Source organism: Topomyia yanbarensis, chromosome 2, assembly GCF_030247195.1.
Source record: "Topomyia yanbarensis strain Yona2022 chromosome 2, ASM3024719v1, whole genome shotgun sequence".
NCBI lineage: Eukaryota > Metazoa > Arthropoda > Insecta > Diptera > Culicidae > Topomyia > Topomyia yanbarensis.
In genome coordinates this window covers 467,024,656-467,044,001 of record NC_080671.1, presented here as the reverse complement: position 1 = coordinate 467,044,001, position 19,346 = coordinate 467,024,656, and the positions used below count along the sequence as shown (strand labels likewise).

The window sequence follows — 19,346 nt, the reverse complement described above, 5'->3', positions numbered from 1 at the left end:
ATATATATATATATATATATATATATATATATATATATATATATATATATATATATATATATATATATATATATATATATATATATATATATATATATATATATATATATATATATATATATATATATATATATATATATATATATATATATATATATATATATATATATATATATATATATATAATTTACTGGAATGACCACATCATTTTTCTTCGATTGGAAAACACAATTTGTGTTGCGCGTGAAAAATAAGTTGGGCAATAATGGGTTAATATAATCCATACCAGTGCACGGTGCCAAATCGTACAGACGAATTTCCGTAAGATCATTATCCATATACACGGGGATCTTAGTTTTCATATTCGACGATGTGTTGCATTTTGTTCCTCTCTGCCTTGGCTAAGAAGTTGAACGTTATTAATACTACATGTCTCGTATGATGTAGCTGTATGTGTGAGACTTCTGTAAGAACAAATTCCATTTCACCTCGATCAACTGTTCCACCTCGCGCATGTATACAAACTAATTCTTGACAGGTTTCACTCAAAGCGCAGTATTAGACTTCTATTGGGGATAAGGGCACGGAATACTACTTTCTACTGATCCAATTGACCATCCTACCATTGAAGACGATAACTCAACCGGTTATTGATTTCCTCATAGAATCGTCCCCGGACCAGTCAGCGCCAGAGAATGCTACCAGATCGAACCGATTGCTCTTAGCTGTACCGATCCCAAAACCAAAAGATTCCAAACTGCCGTCCCCTTGAGGTAACACGAAATTCTTTGTGCGGCTATCCAAACGCTTTCTACAGAACTTCTTACTTTCCTGTTGTGGATTACAACTGCATTGGTTATATTTGGACGAGCTTAGATAGCTTTCTCCATCCGGCAGTAGATCGCTGGTCTCCGAATTTTGGGAGTATCCAGCTTTCATTGACGTGCGGCTTGGCTTTGTATCATTCACACCTAACTTTTAAACTGTTCTCTCATTGTAGTTGCGTATACTAATTGAAGGTTCCACTGTCCTCATTAATTTTCATACCTGAAAGTTACGGGCGCTACCAGGGTCAGAAAACTTCAAATAATTGCTGTCGTTAACATTACCAAGAATGTCGACATTTCTGCCATTCGACATCGCCTTGAAGAGTAGGCACTGATTGGTGTAATTTCGCTGGAACCCTAGTTTCATTAAAACCTTCGAAAGTTTCTCGCTCCCGTAACGGGCAGACTGCTTTAAACCGTGGATGCCTCGTCGGAGTGTCTGTTTTTCTGGTACTTAGACTATCTCATATAGACTTCTTCCCTCGTGCTACCGCTACAGATATACGGATTCGATGTCAAAGTGCCCAAGGGCGAGTTTGTTCTTATCTGACACCGCAAGTAATGTCCGCATTATACATCCCATCGTAGGCTATTCTTCCGGTTTGGTGATGTCTCAACAAGATCCGCTCTTGGCGTGCGAAGATTTTGTCTGCTCGCCTACTGCGCCGTGGAGGCCATATAATTCATTATCATCGTTAAAACAGGCTTGGTATACGATCAGATGTTCTTCTTTGCGTTTTGCACTTACGGGTGACCAGTGTAATCCCATCGTCATTAGCTTTTTCGCCGATGTTGCTTTCAGTGGGGTGCTCGATGCTGCTTTTGCGCTTGTCATTTGGGCCTAAACAGCTACCACAAATTTGGCTACTGGGACGGAAATTTTAATAACGAGTTGCTTTCAAAAAAATTTCGAAGCATCAGACATTACTTTCAATACAAAAAGCAAAACAGACATATCTTCACCAGACAACTGTGACTACTACGCTGTAGTAGTCTGCATTTTCAAAATCGTAGGTAATAGGGCTTGTGACGTCTTTAAAATTGACTACAAAATAACCATCTAACACAGTCTACTCTCTACTTCTGCCGCAGTCAGACGTACAATCGAGCCAAGTGAACAACAGGCCTCTCGATCTAGTGTGCATTGTCTCGAGAACAAAGGAAACATCGGACTATTCTTGTCATCATGAGTAAAGTTGACGAAAAAGCTCTACTCCGACCCAACGCTGCGGTCGTTGACTTTAAATTTTGTTTAAAATGACCGAGTTTTAGTGAAGTGGAATACCTTCTGAAGATAAAAATGCAACTTAGACTTACGGAAGTGTTGTACCTTCAGTATCATCATCTTCGCAGTGCAGTGTTAATATCATTCAACACGTTAGCACAAGCCGAGCGTTTCGTTTTGAAGAACAACTTAAAACACGTGGTTGAAAGTGACAACGTTGGAATTAAGATTCCCGTATATATTGCGAATGATTATATAGATGTAAGGTTATATGACCTATCGCCTCGTACCCCTCCTGAGCTAATTGCAAAATGCATGTCGCAATACGGAGAAGTAGAATCCGTTACACCTGATACTTGGAGAAACTTCCTCCCGGGTACTCCTAACGGCGTTTTTGTAGTAAGGATGCGGGTTGAAAGGCCTATACCCTCCTACTTGACAATAAAACTCAAAACTCACGGAACTACAATTATGCAAACTACGCTATGCACCCATGAGGGGCAAACTCCTACGTGCAAGTATTGTAATCAGACAGCTCATCATGGACAACCTTGCGCGGAAGATGCAGAGGAAGACGCATCTCAACCGATTGCCAACTCATCTACGGCAAACCAACCCAAAACAGAGTTTTCAATACCAATGCCTGAACCACAAGCGGTGGCCAAATTTGTGGCAGCAGTTGCACAGACCATAATGACAACCCCAAAAGAAGCATCCAGTACCGCAAAATCAACTGTAAGCAACATTAGCAAGGATAACAACAACAGTGACGGATTCACGCTGGTCAGCAATAAGTGCAAGAAACAAGGAAAAACATCTGATCACGGACACCAAGCCGGTTTCGACCTGGACGTGAAAAACAAAATAGAATTAAATGACCCCCCAGAGGCAGATTGCCAGCAAACCCCGCGAAAGAAGGTCTCCGCTCGCAATAAAAAGCTGCGCGCTCGAGATCCAGTATTATAATAATATTTGTTTATATTTTTATTTTTACATTTGTAAACATATAAAAGATCCACGGCTCCGTTAAGCTACCGCTATGAGCCGTGTCAAATAAACGAATTATAAAAAAAAAAACCACCTAACACAAGATGTAGTGGGGACTAACGCACATGCTAGACTAAAGGAGACGAAGTGGTGTTGTCCAAGATGGCGGATCAGAAAAAGAAACTAAATTAGAACAGTGAAGAAGAAAACTTAACCTAACAGTGGTGGGAAATAATTCGCAGTTAAATGAGTCTCATACAATAACAGGATGAAAAAAAAGTCAAATCCAAACCCGCAAGCAGTACAAAACGGATGGGACAAGGAATAATGTTGCAAGTCGAAAAGAGTCGAACCAAAGCGCTCGGTCAAATCGGTGGTCTACAGGAAAACCAAGAAGAAGAGGTACAAACATCGAAGGGAGCAGACGGAAGAAAGGAATACGTTGTCTACCTGGAACCGTGGAACTACAGCGAGGAAACACGGAAGCATCCGATAGATGTCGGCAAAATCTTAAGCGGCAAGCAAGTAAAAAACTATGTGGTTCAAAGTCACATTCGCAAAAACCAACGAGGCAAAGAAATTGATGGAGACAAATTTGACGGATACTAACCTAAAATGTTTTATACCGGCATTATTCAAAGCGACAGTTGGAATAATTAAATTCCAGTGGATTATTCAGAGCAAGAATTGAAACATAACCTCCAAGCAAGTGGTACTTAAGGTGGAGCGAATGAAAAGGCTCGACAAGGATAAACAACTAATCTGCACCAACAACATAAAGATTACATTTAAAGGCAAAGAGTTACCAGACAAGGTCGGGCTCTACGGATGTTTCTTCAAAGTCGTGCTGTACCTATTTCTAGTGAAACAATGCAGAACATGCTGGGGATACGGACACAAAACAAATGACTGCAAAAGAGACCCAAAGTGTAGACGATGCGGGGACAAGCACAACGAACAACAATGCGTCGAAGACGTCTGTATAAACTGCAAACATACAGCGGACGACCGTAATTGTCCGGAAAGAAGCAAGCAAGTGGCCATAACCGGAATTATGCAAAAAGATCACATTTCAGGAAGCGAAGAAAAAACTGTACCAAACAAATCGATTTGACATTCTCTCAAATTACGACGAGGACTTTCCAGAACTAAACAATACGGAAAGAAAATCTATTAACAGTGGAGTTCAATACAAATCAGTATGGAGCAGGCAGGTCCATAGTCAGCGCCAGCAACCGCGGTACCCCCAAACAAGGAAAAAAACGACAACCGAAGGAAGTGAACCACACCATTGGAAAGATAGCCCACACAAGACAAGCGAGTACGAGCAAACTATACAGATCCTATTTTGAAAAAACATCAAGGTAGTACGGCAAATAATAAAACTCCAAACAGCAGTGAGCACACAACTGATGAGCAAAGACACAGCGGAAATAACTTATGAAGAATTACTAATAAAAATCAGCAGCACGCTAAACGATATATTAGAAAATACAAAAACTAGCTAGGCATACTTACAAAAAAACGCAACAGAAGAGTTCTTAAATATAAACGATGAATAAAAACTTCAACCTGATGCAAAACAACATACAGTCATTGAGACCATTAGAGACAAGAGAGGAGCTCTGCACATTCATACAAAAAGAAGAAATAGCTATAGCAAGTCTACAAGAAATCTAGATAAAACCTAAAGAAGTCAAAAATAAAAGGTTAGGGATCATCCATAAATGACGTAGCTTTATATGGGGGAGGGGGGAGTTTTGTATTGTGTGATGATGTGTGACGACAGGAGGGTAGGGGGTCATGTCATGCTACGTAGCTTTACCCGTTTTATCTAACTAACATCGTTTTATTATTTTTTTAAATTTTTTACGGGGTCAAGGGGGGGGGAGGTTCACCGTCAAGCAACGTAATTACCAGGGGGGGGGGGGGGGTATTTAGGGGTTTGTGACGAAAGGCTACGGAAATACAATTACCCACATGGAACCCCATAGAAGCAGTTGCAATTAAAACCAAAAATCTGTCCATTAACTTCACGCTCATCTCAATATACATACCACCGGATAGAAATCTCGGCTCCAGAGTAATCAAGAGAATTAAGGAAATGTTTTTATACGTGGAGAATATTGCAGAGGAAGTAATATTGACAGGTGACTTCAACGCTAGGCACCCGCTGTGGGAAAACGGCGCCAAACCGTGTGAAAAAGGAAAAGCTGTGTTTGCGGAGCTGGAAAAATCGAGCTTAGTACTTCTCAACGACGGAAGCACAACGACGATACCACGAATAAATTGTTCACCGACAGCAATTGATTTGACAATAGCGTCAGGTGGGTTGGCGTCAAATGCAATGTGGCAGGTAGAACAATAAGAATTCGACAGTAACCACCTAGCAATAGTTTTGAAAATACACACAGAGATACCTATAGTTCAAGGAAAAATTAAAAAAATCAACGTACAGAAAGCAATAAATGGAATAAATACAATTGAACCGCAATACATGTATAGTCCGAAAGAGATGCAAATGATCTTCGAAGAGAAAATAGAGGAAGCAGCATATTATATTAACAACAAAAAAGCAGACTACCTTAAACGATGGTGGAATCGCGAAATCCAGGCAGCTTATGATGAAAAAAGAAGGAAACTTAAAGAATATAACAAACATAGATCGATCAAAACACAAATTGAATTACAAAAAGTGAGGGCTGTTTTCAAAAGACTAGTTAGAAAGAGCAAAAGAAACCACGACAAGGAAATGAAGGAACTGATTGATGAAACGACGCCCGTACAACAACTATGGAATATAGTCAAAGGACTAAACTCAGCACTAGCAGGAACGAAAAGAAGAGCAAAGCATTTACTTCCAAAACAGTTAGCAGAAACATTTGTTGAAAAAAAAACTACAAGAAAATAACGAAGGAACTGAAACGATACGGAAACGACGAGTATTCAGCTCACGACCAAAACACGACAAATTTGTTCAATTTTGAAGAGTTCATGAAAGCACTATCAAAGAAAAAGGCTCATTCGTCACCCGGAGTGGATAATATATCATACCGCATACTGAAAAACCTGAAAGTGGATATTCTGTTCGAAGTGTGCAGACAGCTAAACAGGGTCTGGGGAACCAAACAAATCCCGAACTGTTGGAGAACCTGCAAACTTGTCCTCATCCAAAAACCAAATAAGGATCAGCACGATGTAGAATCAAAACGTGGTATTGTCCTGATGAACGTTTTCTTAAAAATACTAAACACAATGATAAAGGACCGGTTATATAAATACGTAGAGGAGCAAAAGATACTACCATACCTGTCCTTCGGATTCCGCAAGGAACACTCCGCAATCAGCTGCGTAAACTATATGATTAACGCGATCAAAACAACAACAAAATGTCTAGCCATATTTTTAGATATAAGCAAAGCGTTCGATGCAGTAGATTGCCAAAAACTGCTGGAAAGCCTTCAAAAGAAGAATATACCAGCTGATATAATCACTTGAATGTACGAGTACCTAAAGGAACGAACAATCAGCATAAATACACCGGAAGCACTAGTATCAACCAAAACTTATATACGGCCGAACTACACCAACTACAAGAAGAAGATGCAATACTGACACAGTTCGCAGATGATTTTGCAATCCTGATCATCGGGGAAGGCTACGAAATAATCGGAAAATCAAACAGATTTCTCAACAAATTCGCTCAAGGCCTAGAAGCACTAGGGCTATCGGTGAATCCTAACAAATGCGTCGCAATAAATTTCAGCAAAATACCAGACGAGAAAATTAATATTAGACTTTAAGGAGAAAGAATCGCCTTGCAGAATACACACAAACATCTTGGCTATATAGTAGATAGGACACTAACACACAGAAAACATGTGGAAGAAATTACGACGAAAGCCGCAAGCAGCTTAAACCTACTAAAAATGATGGCGGGGCGAAACAGTCCAGTAAACCCAGAAACCCTATTGAAAGTAGGGAACGCAATAATAAGACCGAAACTAGAATACGGTGCAATCATTTACGGAGCTACTGCTAAAGCCAATCGAAGAAAAATTGAAACGACTTGCAACGCTGCAATCAGGATATGTATGAGGTATATAAAAAGCACTCCCATTAATATAATCCTAGCAGACAGCGGACAAATGCCCATGGAGTATAGAACTAGGTGGCTGGCTCTTAAAGAAACAATCAAAGCCGAAATTGGGGAAAACCCGGTCAAAAAATACATCTGCGAAGCACTGGACAGAGATAAAGGAAATGGAAGCTACATGACGGACCTAGCGGTGACTAACAAAGGTATCATGTACCAACTAAACACCCTGAAAACCTCTACACAAGAGATTAAGCAATTGCGAGGAATTACCGCACACGTAAAGACATCTATTCCCGGAATTGACGATGCCAAACCAAATATTCATGCCAGTAGATGGAAAGCTACGTGCGCGGAAATGCTAGCCAATAATTACAACTTTCACCAAAAAATATACACAGACGCATCGTCCATCGAGAAGTAAAAACGGCACGGCCATAGGTGTAATAAATATGCACGCAAATACGGAATTAACGTATAAAACCAACCTAAACGTCAGCATTACGAAGGCCGAATTAATGGCAATCAGAGAAGCGCTCAATATGTGCCTGCAGACAAAATATACTGTTATACTGACAGACTCCAGAAGTGGGTGTGAAATCATCACCAGCGGAATGAAGGCAAGCAAAAACTACATAGTGTTAGAAATTTACAGACTACTAAAACAAATAACAGAAGCCAAACAAAAAGTCGCAATACAATGGGTGCCAAGCCATGTGGGCATAATAAGAAATGAAGCAGCAGATGTGCTGGCTAAAGCAGCAATAGACGGACAACTAACAACACACGAAGCGCTAACACTAGGAAACTCGTTACACCTAGCCAAAAACGAAGTATGGGATAGTTGGGTCGTAAAATACCAGGAACTTTCAGAAACCACATGAAAAAAAACACTTTGAATTAATGAAAACGTCGGGAAAGAAGATTTGGTGTGTAACATTGAAGTTGTCAACGGAACAAACAATTACACTAAACAGAATTAGATCCAATCATTGTATGACCAAAGACCGAAAGCATAAATGGGGCTGGGAGCCAAACAGCAACTGCGAAGCATGTCAGGAAGAAGAAAGCTTAGAACACATATTATACAAATGCACAAAATGGACGACAACAACAAGAGCAAAATCAACAACAAAACCACTAGTATACATACTCAACGAAATGAAAGAGAATAAATTGAAAGAAATTACAAACTTTCTAAAACAAATCAAGAACCCAATCTAAGAAGACAACACAACATCAACCAACTAACAGTAAGAAAACACAAATAAACGGCGAGATGGGCCTACTTGGCCTGATGCCGTACACGGATACGAAAAACTACCAAAAGTTGAGCTCTTTTGACTCAATCTCGGGGTATCGTGGAATAAGGTAAAATTAGGTAAACCGTGTTGAAGGTAGTTTCCCTTTATCCATGGCAAAAACCACAACTCACTGACAGGTTTTTTATGCTCAACCTTGACTTAAATATGCCTAAATTTAAGTTGAATCTACCTATTTTTGAGTATACCTCAAACAACACAAAAGTACTTTATTCAATGGAAGGCCTCGACTGAGTTGAATCTCTCTCTTTGTTTTTGACAACACTAATAAGTGCGAAAGCGACGCAAGACTCAAAACTACCTAAATTTAAGTTAAAAGAACTTATTCTTCGGGTTGTTTTATTTTTCCGTGTATAGAAACAGCGACAGCAAAAAAAGGAGACGAAGCCTTGGAACACTATGGGGCGTAATCTACGTTGATGATATTATTATACTATTGTACTTGTCTAATATTCAACTGGCCTTGGTGATAAGCGCAGATTGTTCGGCCGAACACCCCGTTAAGATTGTTCACTTGCCGAACATCCCGCTAAGCCAAGCAAGAAGAATAACAGAATAACGACATCATCGTTAGGGGCCACAATCGAGGTCATGAATGAAACGAAGGAAAGATGTACATCGATCAGGCTAGAATCACGTATTCTATTAGGTGGAAAATGCACGACACACAGGAACAAGGAGCGATCGGCAAGCTTCACTGATAGCTACACTTGCTTGGAGCTGGCCCACTGTTTATCGTTGATTACAGGGGTTTTATACCACGGGGAACAGTGATAAGCACACCACCACCTGACGTCTTATGTCTGTTGAGGTTAAGGGCGACGTGGTCACAGCGATAGACATCGAACGATGAACAAAACACCTGACGAGACAGAGTACGGTTATCAAGCCAAGTCCCGGCCAAAGTAATAGCGAGCTGTCCGCTGATGCATTTAAACCACCAACGTTCTGGTAGTAAACCTCGATACTGTTGGAGGGTGGATAAGGTTCGGCAGAAATGGCGTCGATTTTACACTGTTGAGTATTGGAGTGGGCTAGGAGGTTCTGAGGATACTTGGCTTGACTGGGGCGGGGAATTCGAGGCAGCCCATATCAGCTGCGCTGTATCGCGATGGTGGTAGTATACGACTAGAGCTAGACGATGAGCAAAAAGCGTAAAACACATCAGACACTGTGTGATTGAAATTGAAATAATAATACTTTCTGAGATGACAGCTTAGAAGACCGCTGCTTCAACAAACTTTAACTTTGAAGGATATAAAGTTCAAAGGGTTGACGTCAATTCCTATGCTCACCAGCGGTATAGAGTTCTTTCCAATCTGCAACAGTATTAGTAAAGTTCCTCCAGCTGTCATAATGTTCTAACAGGTAGAGCAAAACAAATCAAAAAGAGCTTTTCGGTCGGATTATTTTCAGGATGGAACTTGGACAACCGGTATTGTGCGTCTCCCGAGAGCACAGAGCATTCTAATACCATTATAAATACTTTAGACGTGCTATTTTAAATGTTTAAATCGACGGACAGTTATGCATATGACGGCAGGAGGAAACCAAACCCCCATGTAATGTGTATAAAATGATTTACATAGAACTCTATAACTTCTATATCAACGTTGCAGTTTAGTTCTTCTTTGATTATTTTATTGAATGCCAACAATCAGATTAAGATGGCGCTCCAGTTGGGGGATTTTTGGTGGTTGAGTAGCACAAGTTCAACCAATTGCATCCTTCGTTGTTTTTTTCACAATACAAAAACAAACAGGAAGTATTTTGAAACTTTACTAACTCGATGGTAAAAATGACGGCGCCGATGATTGGGTGGTAAGCGTGATCGCCATTCACCCCAGTTGGTCTGGCTTCAATCCCAGTCGAGGTCGTTGAGATTTTTCTGAAGTGAGAAAAATTTGAGTTCACGGAGTATTCATTCTTGTTAACATTTTGCTGCCTATAGGCTTCTCCAATCTGTCATAATTTTCTCACTTTTCATCGTTCGCCAAAGAATCGGGATGCTCGTTCGTTCACTTCAAGGGCGCCGGCCGCCATGCTTAATTTTGTAAGTATTAAACTAATACACTGAAAAGTGTCAAATGTTCCCACCTTTCTCCCATTTTGGGTAGCATCAAATTCACCTCGTTGATAGGCTAACATGGCTACAGTGTAAGCATGGACAGAACATTTTGCTCATAAAATTCTCAACCAACAGAAAAAAGATGTTTCTTTCCTGGAAGATTTCTCGCGTGTTTTTTGAAAAGGGCCAATAAGCATGCTGTCAAAATTAACTTTGAGGGGAAATTCCGGACAAACCATTAGCCGCAGACTAAAAATCTTAGCAGTAGACGAAAGAGAAAACTTTTTGAAGTAGAATACTTCTAACGTTTCAATATGGGGTCCCGTTTCAAAAATTTCAGTTGAGAAATTTTCCCAGGTTTGAAATGCGAATATCTTCCGTTCTACTGGACGAAATCGCAATATTTTTGCACTATCTGATCGGAAATTTGTGCACGTATTTCGAATTAAATTTCGGAATTACTGCGACTACTATAAATAAACCAAAACAAGGATTTTCAGAAAATCCTTCGGAAACAGCGAGGAAAATGCGCAATTTGCCAGCATATCCCACGCAGAGCCGTCAAAAAGGAGCATGTAACCGTTTCATTACATACGGGAATGTTATATATACAGGTCACGCGAGCTTGTTTTGTATCAGTGGGTGCTCGCTTACCACACGAGCAACATGCTCGTCCGGACGGTAAAATGAGCGGTATCATGTTTGCGTTCCCGTACCAAGCGTCATCGCAAGGTTCTTCATGATAAAATCCAGAGAATCACCAAATCCGCCATTCGGCGTCTGGCTCGTCGTGGTGCTGTAAAATGCATCTCCGATTTAATCTACGAATGCTGATGGTGTGCAGGAAAATGTCATCCGAGATGCCGTGACCTACACTGAACACGCCAAGCGCAAAACCGCAATGAATGTCGTCTATACTCTGAAGTGGCAGGGACGCACTTTGTATGGATTTGGAAGTTGAAAAGGTAGAACTCACTTGTATCATTATAAAAAAGGCCCTTTTCAGGACCACCAAAATCATTTCAAAGAATAAGTTTGGATTTTCTGTTTCATGGACTGTTTCTCCCTGGAGAGCAATTTGGGTTAAACCCTAAATTATGATTTATTTCAGTACGCAAATTGCAAATATGGTCAGAAACAAACTGGAGTGAAGTGGAAAACATTTTTACTAGGCGCAGTCAAAAAAGGTTTTAATTCTCAAACATTTTACCAAGGTGCCGTATTACATTACTTTCTTTACCCTGAGTGTTCGATAATCTCCGAATTGGAAACACAATTTCAATTTTGTTCTTCATCAAAAATATGTGGTCGACCAACGAAGGGGTGGAGCTACGAAGAACACATATTGAGAACAACACAAAAAAGAACGAGCTTACATTGTCCTGTAGTCAGGTATAAAAACTCAGCATGCTGTTGCTCACGCTCAGTTCGTTTCCAGCATCAGCATGCAGCAGTTCGTTTGCAGCATCTCCCGCAAAATTCAAACCGCCGTCCGTTTGCTGCTGTCAGAAGAGTTGGCCAAGCACGCAGTTCGCACCAAAACTGTTACCATATACACCAGCTCCAAGTAAATTTCGAACACTGCCCAAACAAAAGGCCCTTTTCAGGGCCATCAATTTATCGACAAAGAATGAAATTGAAGTTTTGTTATTACAAGCATCAGAAAGTGGCTTGTCAAGAGCGTTGGATGGTAAGTGAGCCACTTGTGAACAATACCGTCGCTTTCACGTAGAATGGCACAAAATCAAAAGTTATTTGTGATTTATAGACAGTTCAGTGTAATGATACAATTTACAAAAATCGAACGTTTTCTAACGTTCCGATATAGGTGCTCCGTTTGAAAATTTTCGGCCAGAATGTTGCTTTTATTTCTAAAAGTGAAAATCTGCTATTGTACTGAATGAAAACCTTCGATTGGAAATAGTTGTGACTAGTTGTGTAGAATGTTCAATTACTGAAAATAACAGATTTTGTGAAAGCAGTGGTTGGTCCATACAATTCGATTCCAAGCGAGCCAGACTAGTTTTCGTTGGAAGGTCCATCTCTGACAATAGAAATATTCTTGTTGCAGTTGAAAACTAGAAAATCCAACCAGCGACAATCGCATTTTCTCTGGTTCTAAACAATGGAATCACGTCGGAAGTAGTGCGCTGTTTTCGTACAATGATGCGTTATCCAGCGCACTAATTCCGACATCATGGATTAGCACTAAACAGGAGAAAAATCGATTGTCGCTGGATGGATTTTCCAGTTTTCAACTGCAACCAGAATAAACCATTTTATTTTGAATTCAACTACAACTTCCTTGAAAACAGCACAGCTAAAAAACTTTTGGGAAAAACACGCAAACCTAAATTTTTCACTATAATAAAAACTAGTGCCCCCGCCGCACAGCATCATCAAGATTGATAGTTATTCAAGCCGGGTGGAAGGGGGGAGGGAGGTTGTAAGGCAATGGAAAATTTCATTTATAATAATAATACTTTATAATTGGCTGGTCCTGAAAACAACTAGTTGGTTTATTTTGGGTCACAATTTAGGCCCGCTCTGATAGTTGTGAATTTTTTGCAGGGCGACAGTTTCTGTTCGATAGCGATGAGGCTTATTAACGCCAACCGTGACTGGGACACTTTTACACGGCCTTCGTTGCCAACTGCTTGCGGGGAGGCTTTCCTCCGGTGGACTTACGAGCGGTTTGTTTGGTACAGGCCATGTAGCGAAAAATGCTGATCTGCTACTTCTCTGATGCTGGTAGTAGGACGACGGTCAAACACTCGTTTGCGTGCCTTCATTCACAAAAGTTCAACAATATTTTCAAAGAATGTTGCAAATTGTCAACTTGATGATTCCAAAATACTCCAAATAAACTATGAATGTGCTAAAGTCGACAAAATCGCATAGAAATTGCTTATTCCAGAGCAGAATGTTAACATCCGTTCTCGGAGAGTTACGGTTTGGCCGCAATTTTCTCTCAAAGTGAATTTTGACAGCATGCTTATTGGCCGTTTACAAAAAACACGCGTGATTTTCCCCAATTAATTTGAATGCTTTTGACAAATCTATAGGGTTGCCACCCCTCCGGGTTTGACCCGGAGACTCCGGTTTTCGGGAGCGATCTCCGGGTCTCCGGGTTTTACATCAATTTCTCCGGGTTTGGTGGGAAGAAGCAGAGGTTAAATTTTTTTGGAATTAATTGATTCTTTACAAAATATTTAAAAGGTCTAAACTAACTATTACTCTGGTTCAGATTTTTCCCGACTAACTCTTCGTTTCAATGTGGCGAAGGATTCACCAAATATTGCTAATTTCTTTCACAAAGCAATCAAAATGAAAAACAAATAAAATTTACTACAAATTAACCTACCGGAAGTCGCCTTAGGGAACCAGCGGCTGCTCGTTCGGTAAGCCATATGCGCGACTTCCGGAGGGTTAAGGAAAGTAATATTTCGCTATGTGCTACAATTGAAATGTTGCATTCCACTAAGTCGCTCAAAATGGTGTAAAAAAGTTATTTTACTGAAATTTTACCAAATCATTTCACTCTTAGTGGTGCTTATCACCAGCTGCACTAAGGTCTGATTTGTTCTAATTCAACTGACTAGGTCAACATCAAACGAGTTCTTGCGGTGTTGTTGCTACTCCAGCAGCGATCCTTAACTGGGCTAGGGAGGTGAGTTTTGCCCCTTTGTTGCGAAATTAAAATTTGTTGGTGACGAATAACCGACACCACATAGTGTGATGTCGCAGCTCTGCCTCCTTTGCTCTCCTTCTCCTGTTAGTTGTTGGTGAGAGCAATGTTCGTTCGACCTCCACAGTGAGAGTAGCTGGTGCTTTTGTATTATTGGCACTTAGTCGGGGAAGTGAAATACTACACCACATTAAACCGATAAAACCGTTCTCAAGCGTGAAAAAATTACAGTTTTACTTTAACGTGGTTATAAAAATCGATTAAAGTGCTCTAAAATGCCTAGCAATCGCTTTGATTCCAATGTCTGTCTCGTTCCACTCAAAATCCACCACCCCCCAGATCAGTGAAAATCTCCGGGTCAAAGCCTCTCCAGAGGTGGCAACCCTACAGATCTAGTTTTCGATTGACAGACGTTCACTGACAGATAAATGGTACAAAAAATGGAAATGTTTAATCTATTCAAAGATTCAGCATTGTTAATCCGTATCTTTTGGACGTATGAACGACAAAACTGAATTCTTCTGGCATTCTTCCATATGTCATTTGATGGTATTGTGGAAAGTGTTATAAAAAGCTGTGTCTTGAGTCTTCATCTTGGCAAACACGAGCGTAAAGCCAAAGTCACCACATGCACAGGCATTTTTGTAATGTCTCAGGGTTTTTGGCCAAATAACGTATGGGTATTGATTTATTCATCTTAATTAGACATACACCGTTCTAGTCCAGTTTCGGGTCGGAAGATCCTGGTTCATTCAAAGTAAAATGCGCCCCAAACTAGTATATTACCAAGTATGATATAGACGTTGTGGAATTCCAAAGTGCTCCTTAAATTAATGCATAGCCACACACTTTTCACTTAGCCATGTAACCAAAGCCCTTATTTTCACTTCTTCAATGCACAACATTTTAGAAACGAAGAATTTACACCGTACAAAAAAAAAGTAAAATAAAAGATGACAGCCAAATGCACAGAATGCTGTTATGAGCACATCCAAACCATCACAAACACGTACAGCAACATGTATGTGGGTAGATTTTTGTTGATTCAGTCCTTAGAGCCAGCGTGTTCGTCAGGTTGTCATCAGAGGTAGTAGGAAATCTGGATCAGATAGTGGTCGCTGCCTCTGGTAAGGAAAGATGGCCCGTAAGATCTTCTCTGTGAGGTAATGGAAATAGATTGCGCCTGACACTTCAAGTGGCGGTTGCGCACTCGAAATACATGCGTGGCATATTAGAGTATACAAGCCGCCAAACGGGGCGAACTTGCGGCACAGGCGGGACGCATTCGGGAGAAACGGGGCGCACTTGGGGCACATTTGCGGCACAAACGAAGCGCATTCGGACACTTACGGGGCGCATATAGCATATACGGGGTGCCATTGAAGCACAATTGCGGCACCAACGGGGTACACTTGCGGCACACACAGGTCACATTCGGGCACAAACGGAGAGCATTTGGCACAGACGAGACTCATTGGAGTGCATACTTGATTCTTGATTCTTGATTCTTGATTCTTGATTCTTGATTCTTGATTCTTGATTCTTGATTCTTGATTCTTGATTGGTTCTTGATTTGATGGGTATTTACCGCTTTCGTAAACAGTAACGCTTCAAAAACTGAAACAGTCTCCTCAATTTTTTATTTTCATTAATATTTCTATTTATTGACTGAAATTGAAATCTTAATTTTATTTTCTTCCTAATAGTCAGTTCAAACTAGTAGCCTCCAAATTTTGACAACTTAACACAGCGGCCGCTATCTACCGATTAATTTCTTATTCCCAAAAAAGGACAATTGCAAAAGCAAACTCTGTTAACTACGGTAATGCATAATAAGTGTTCTCCCCATAAAAATGACTGACGCAGCAATTATTGCACGTTAACCCTATTTATAGATTCGAGTTCAACTAACTCCATTTGACCGATTAATCATTTGTTTACCTTTCCACTTACAGGGTCGGTTTCCCGGTGATGGTAGGCAGCATAATCGTGTCTACCATCTATCTAATGTTTGCCCACGTGGTCTTTACCTGGCACTGATGATCCGTAATGCCGTGATCCAGCAGACACCCAAAGATCGTCGATGGCCGCCATATTCGGAACGGCTGAATAGATTGGCTATCCACGACCCCTACGATCTGTCTGAACGCGCCTTTCCTTCGACCCACGGTCGGATCAGACGCAAGCGAACAAACAAAAGATGTGATATCCTTCCGAAATCCCAATCAACTGTAGAATTACTATTGTTTATGACTAGTATCAGCTGAAGTAGTGATAGGAAGAAAATAAAACAAAACGAATACCAATTATCTAGTTAGAACAAGCGAAAAAGAAAAAAAAATATCGAGCCACGTGAGCGAGCCCCGACTTGGAGAACCAATCGTCAATTTCACCCATAAACGTAACAACCTTTTTCAGAAGTCATCGTTGGCAGCTACTATAAGAGAACAAGATATTCAAATAGCACACTGAATATCATAGTAGGCTTATCGAGCAGCTCTATATGAATGAAATGAACCAGGAAGGAATTATCTCCATAGCACGCAAATTTACATCTTTCCACTGCCTGCTTCGATCAGCTCCATATTCAAATTTATTTCTCTATATCTTTAACGTATGTCTTTAACTTATTTCTTGTTTATGTATGATTTGTAATGTAAATTTACAAAGAAAATCTTGTTGACAATAGTTACGTAGTTACTCCTCATTAATAAACATACTTTGTTTTAGTTAGTTCAAAATAGATAAAGAGAAATTAGTAGACTTTAGAGCCAAGTTGTAAAAAGTAAAGTTAATTGTAATTAAAAAAAGACATTCCATTGAACCTACACCAAAAATTAACCAATAACTGAGAAGAGGTAAATAGAAATGTCTAATACAATCGAATAATGTGACTAGCAGAAAAGAGACACAAGTATATGATTAGTGAAGGAAGTATATTTTTTATGAAATAAATTTACTGTTATCAAAGGTTTATCACTACACTACAAAGAAAAAGTCGTCTGAAATTTAGGTAAATTGAGTTTTACTCGAAAAGAATAAAATTTCATCACTAATTCAGCAAACAATTAGTGTTAGTTGCATACATATGAATGGAAAATAGTTCACTGTAAATGCTCCGATACATGTTTTTCTGAACTATTTGAAAAAAAAAATCTAGCTGAATTTAATTATGATCAGGTTACTAAACTCATTTCGAATCCAAGGCAGCCAGCAGCAATATACGTAGGACGGAAACTGAATCAACATGTGCAGGCAGAATCCAGCCGAAGGTCAGTGACTGATTAATCTCTTGGGTTTGCTGGGTCTTACAACTTTCTCGAACTAGAACTCTCGAATTAGATGGTCAAGATTTGTTGCATTTCTTGTTGCTATTTGGCGATGGACGATAGCTCTTAATTGGCTGTAAGCGGATATTACTAATGCGAGAGGTTAAACCAGAAAAAAAACAGCGGAACCGGCAATGGAGTTTGCCGAGGCGAGGTTTGTAAAAAGAGAGAAATTTATAGTAAAATTAAAGCAAAAATACATAAGAAAAAGTTTGGACTGTCAAACGTAGTTTTATTTATTTGATCGCTTTTTTGATAATCAAAAAAATATCACAATACTGTTGTAACTAGTAGTGACTGTTATTTTTTTTCTATCTCAATGTCAAAATTAAGCTTCTAAAATTTCCAAAATTTCCTATCTGTCAGCCATTAAGCTGTTCATATCACTTTCCACCCCAACATTTTTCAAAGTCAGAGCCCAAAAATATGGAAGCGCATGATCCAATTTAAAACTGATATTTAAATGCCACGAATAGGACTGCAAAACTTACGACTTCGCCTCATCACTACAGCATCTGGGCTTTTTCTGTAATGGTAAGATGCTAAAACTGGCCAAAACAGAAGAGACTGATTGCATGGCTTGAGGTAAGGCAACAGACTTTTTTTTCATTTTTTCCAGGCAGTCCTGCACATAAATGTCCTAGTTGATGGTCCCGCTTGCGATGTAAATTTCTTCAAACCACAGGAACACACGTCCTTTCAGACGAGATATTTCTTTGCGAGCTTCGGCAGCTTAATGTGTTTGAATATTTCTATCACCTTTCCTCTTCCACGCAACGGATAATACTCAAGTCCAGGAATCTGTTTAAAATCTGTCTTTAAGTTAGGTAGTTTGTAGTCACCAAATCCTTGTAAGTCTACAGCCCGACTCATTTTTTCGCTAGATGCACGGTTGTAGACGACACTCCTGGCTTGCTGGCGAAATCTCGGACGGAGAGGTCACTCTTTTCATTGTTTTTTGCGGCTTACGATTTCTCCCCGGATCTAGTCTTGGCGTGCGAGTGGTTTTAGGATTTTCGCGATGTACAAGCAAAATTTTGATCCGTTGCCTCTCTTGCTTCGATGCCATTGTCACAAATGAAGAACAAATGTCAAAATCAAACAGTAGGCATGAAGCTACACACTTACATCTTTAAAATGAGGGGTGGACAGGTTTTTTTGAAGCTCGATAAAAAAAACTACTAATCTCGAAGGATAATTTCGAGTGTTATATCTGTTAGTCTGTAGTTATACTGGGAGTCGGTTGGTGTTCAGTTGTTATGGGCCGCGAGAAACCTTTCCAGTACCCGGTCCTGGAGTGCCAGATGCTCATTGGTTGAGTCTGGGTATCATCCAGAATACCCACGGTTCTGGGGAATGTTGGGAGGTCCCGCGTTCGTTTTTTGTTTGGTGCTTTGGACGCGTTCATTGCTGATGAAAGATGAGGGTTGTCTGTTGGCTTCATTTGTGCCGCGGGAAACCTTTCCAGCTTTACTTAGGGTGTGGGTGTTCCGGGGTGGTGGGGGACGTTACGGGAGTTTCCCGGTTTTTGGTTCTGAGTGGCGTTCACCGTGGTGTCGGATCATGAGCGCGGGCCACCCCTTTGAGTGAAGTGGAGTCCAGCGCTGGGTGGTGTGGCAACGATCCATTGGTGATGTTTGGTAATGATCGTTGATGTGTTATACTGAGAACTTCGGTGCTAGCTGCGTGTTCTTGATCGCAGAAGGCTGCGTGGACACTTCCGCACTACTCCGGTGAGTGCGGCGGAGGGACCGCGTTCGCGATGGTTTTGGTTAAATACGGTCGCATAGGCCAGCGTCCTTCG

At 40.3% G+C, this 19,346-nt stretch overlaps 1 protein-coding gene across 9 annotated transcripts in view; it reads left to right on the top strand.

Moving 5' to 3' along the window:
- LOC131686153 (P protein) overlaps nt 1-17,767 on the top strand; it is a 436,886-nt gene extending 419,119 nt beyond the window's left edge. For all 9 annotated transcript variants that reach the window (XM_058970335.1, XM_058970338.1, XM_058970336.1 and 6 more), the window contains one exon: nt 16,169-17,767. In XM_058970335.1, the coding sequence (XP_058826318.1) occupies nt 16,169-16,253 (85 nt within the window). In that variant the 3' untranslated portion in view covers nt 16,254-17,767. The remainder of the gene's footprint in view (nt 1-16,168) is intronic.
- Nucleotides 17,768-19,346: the final 1,579 nt, after the last annotated feature.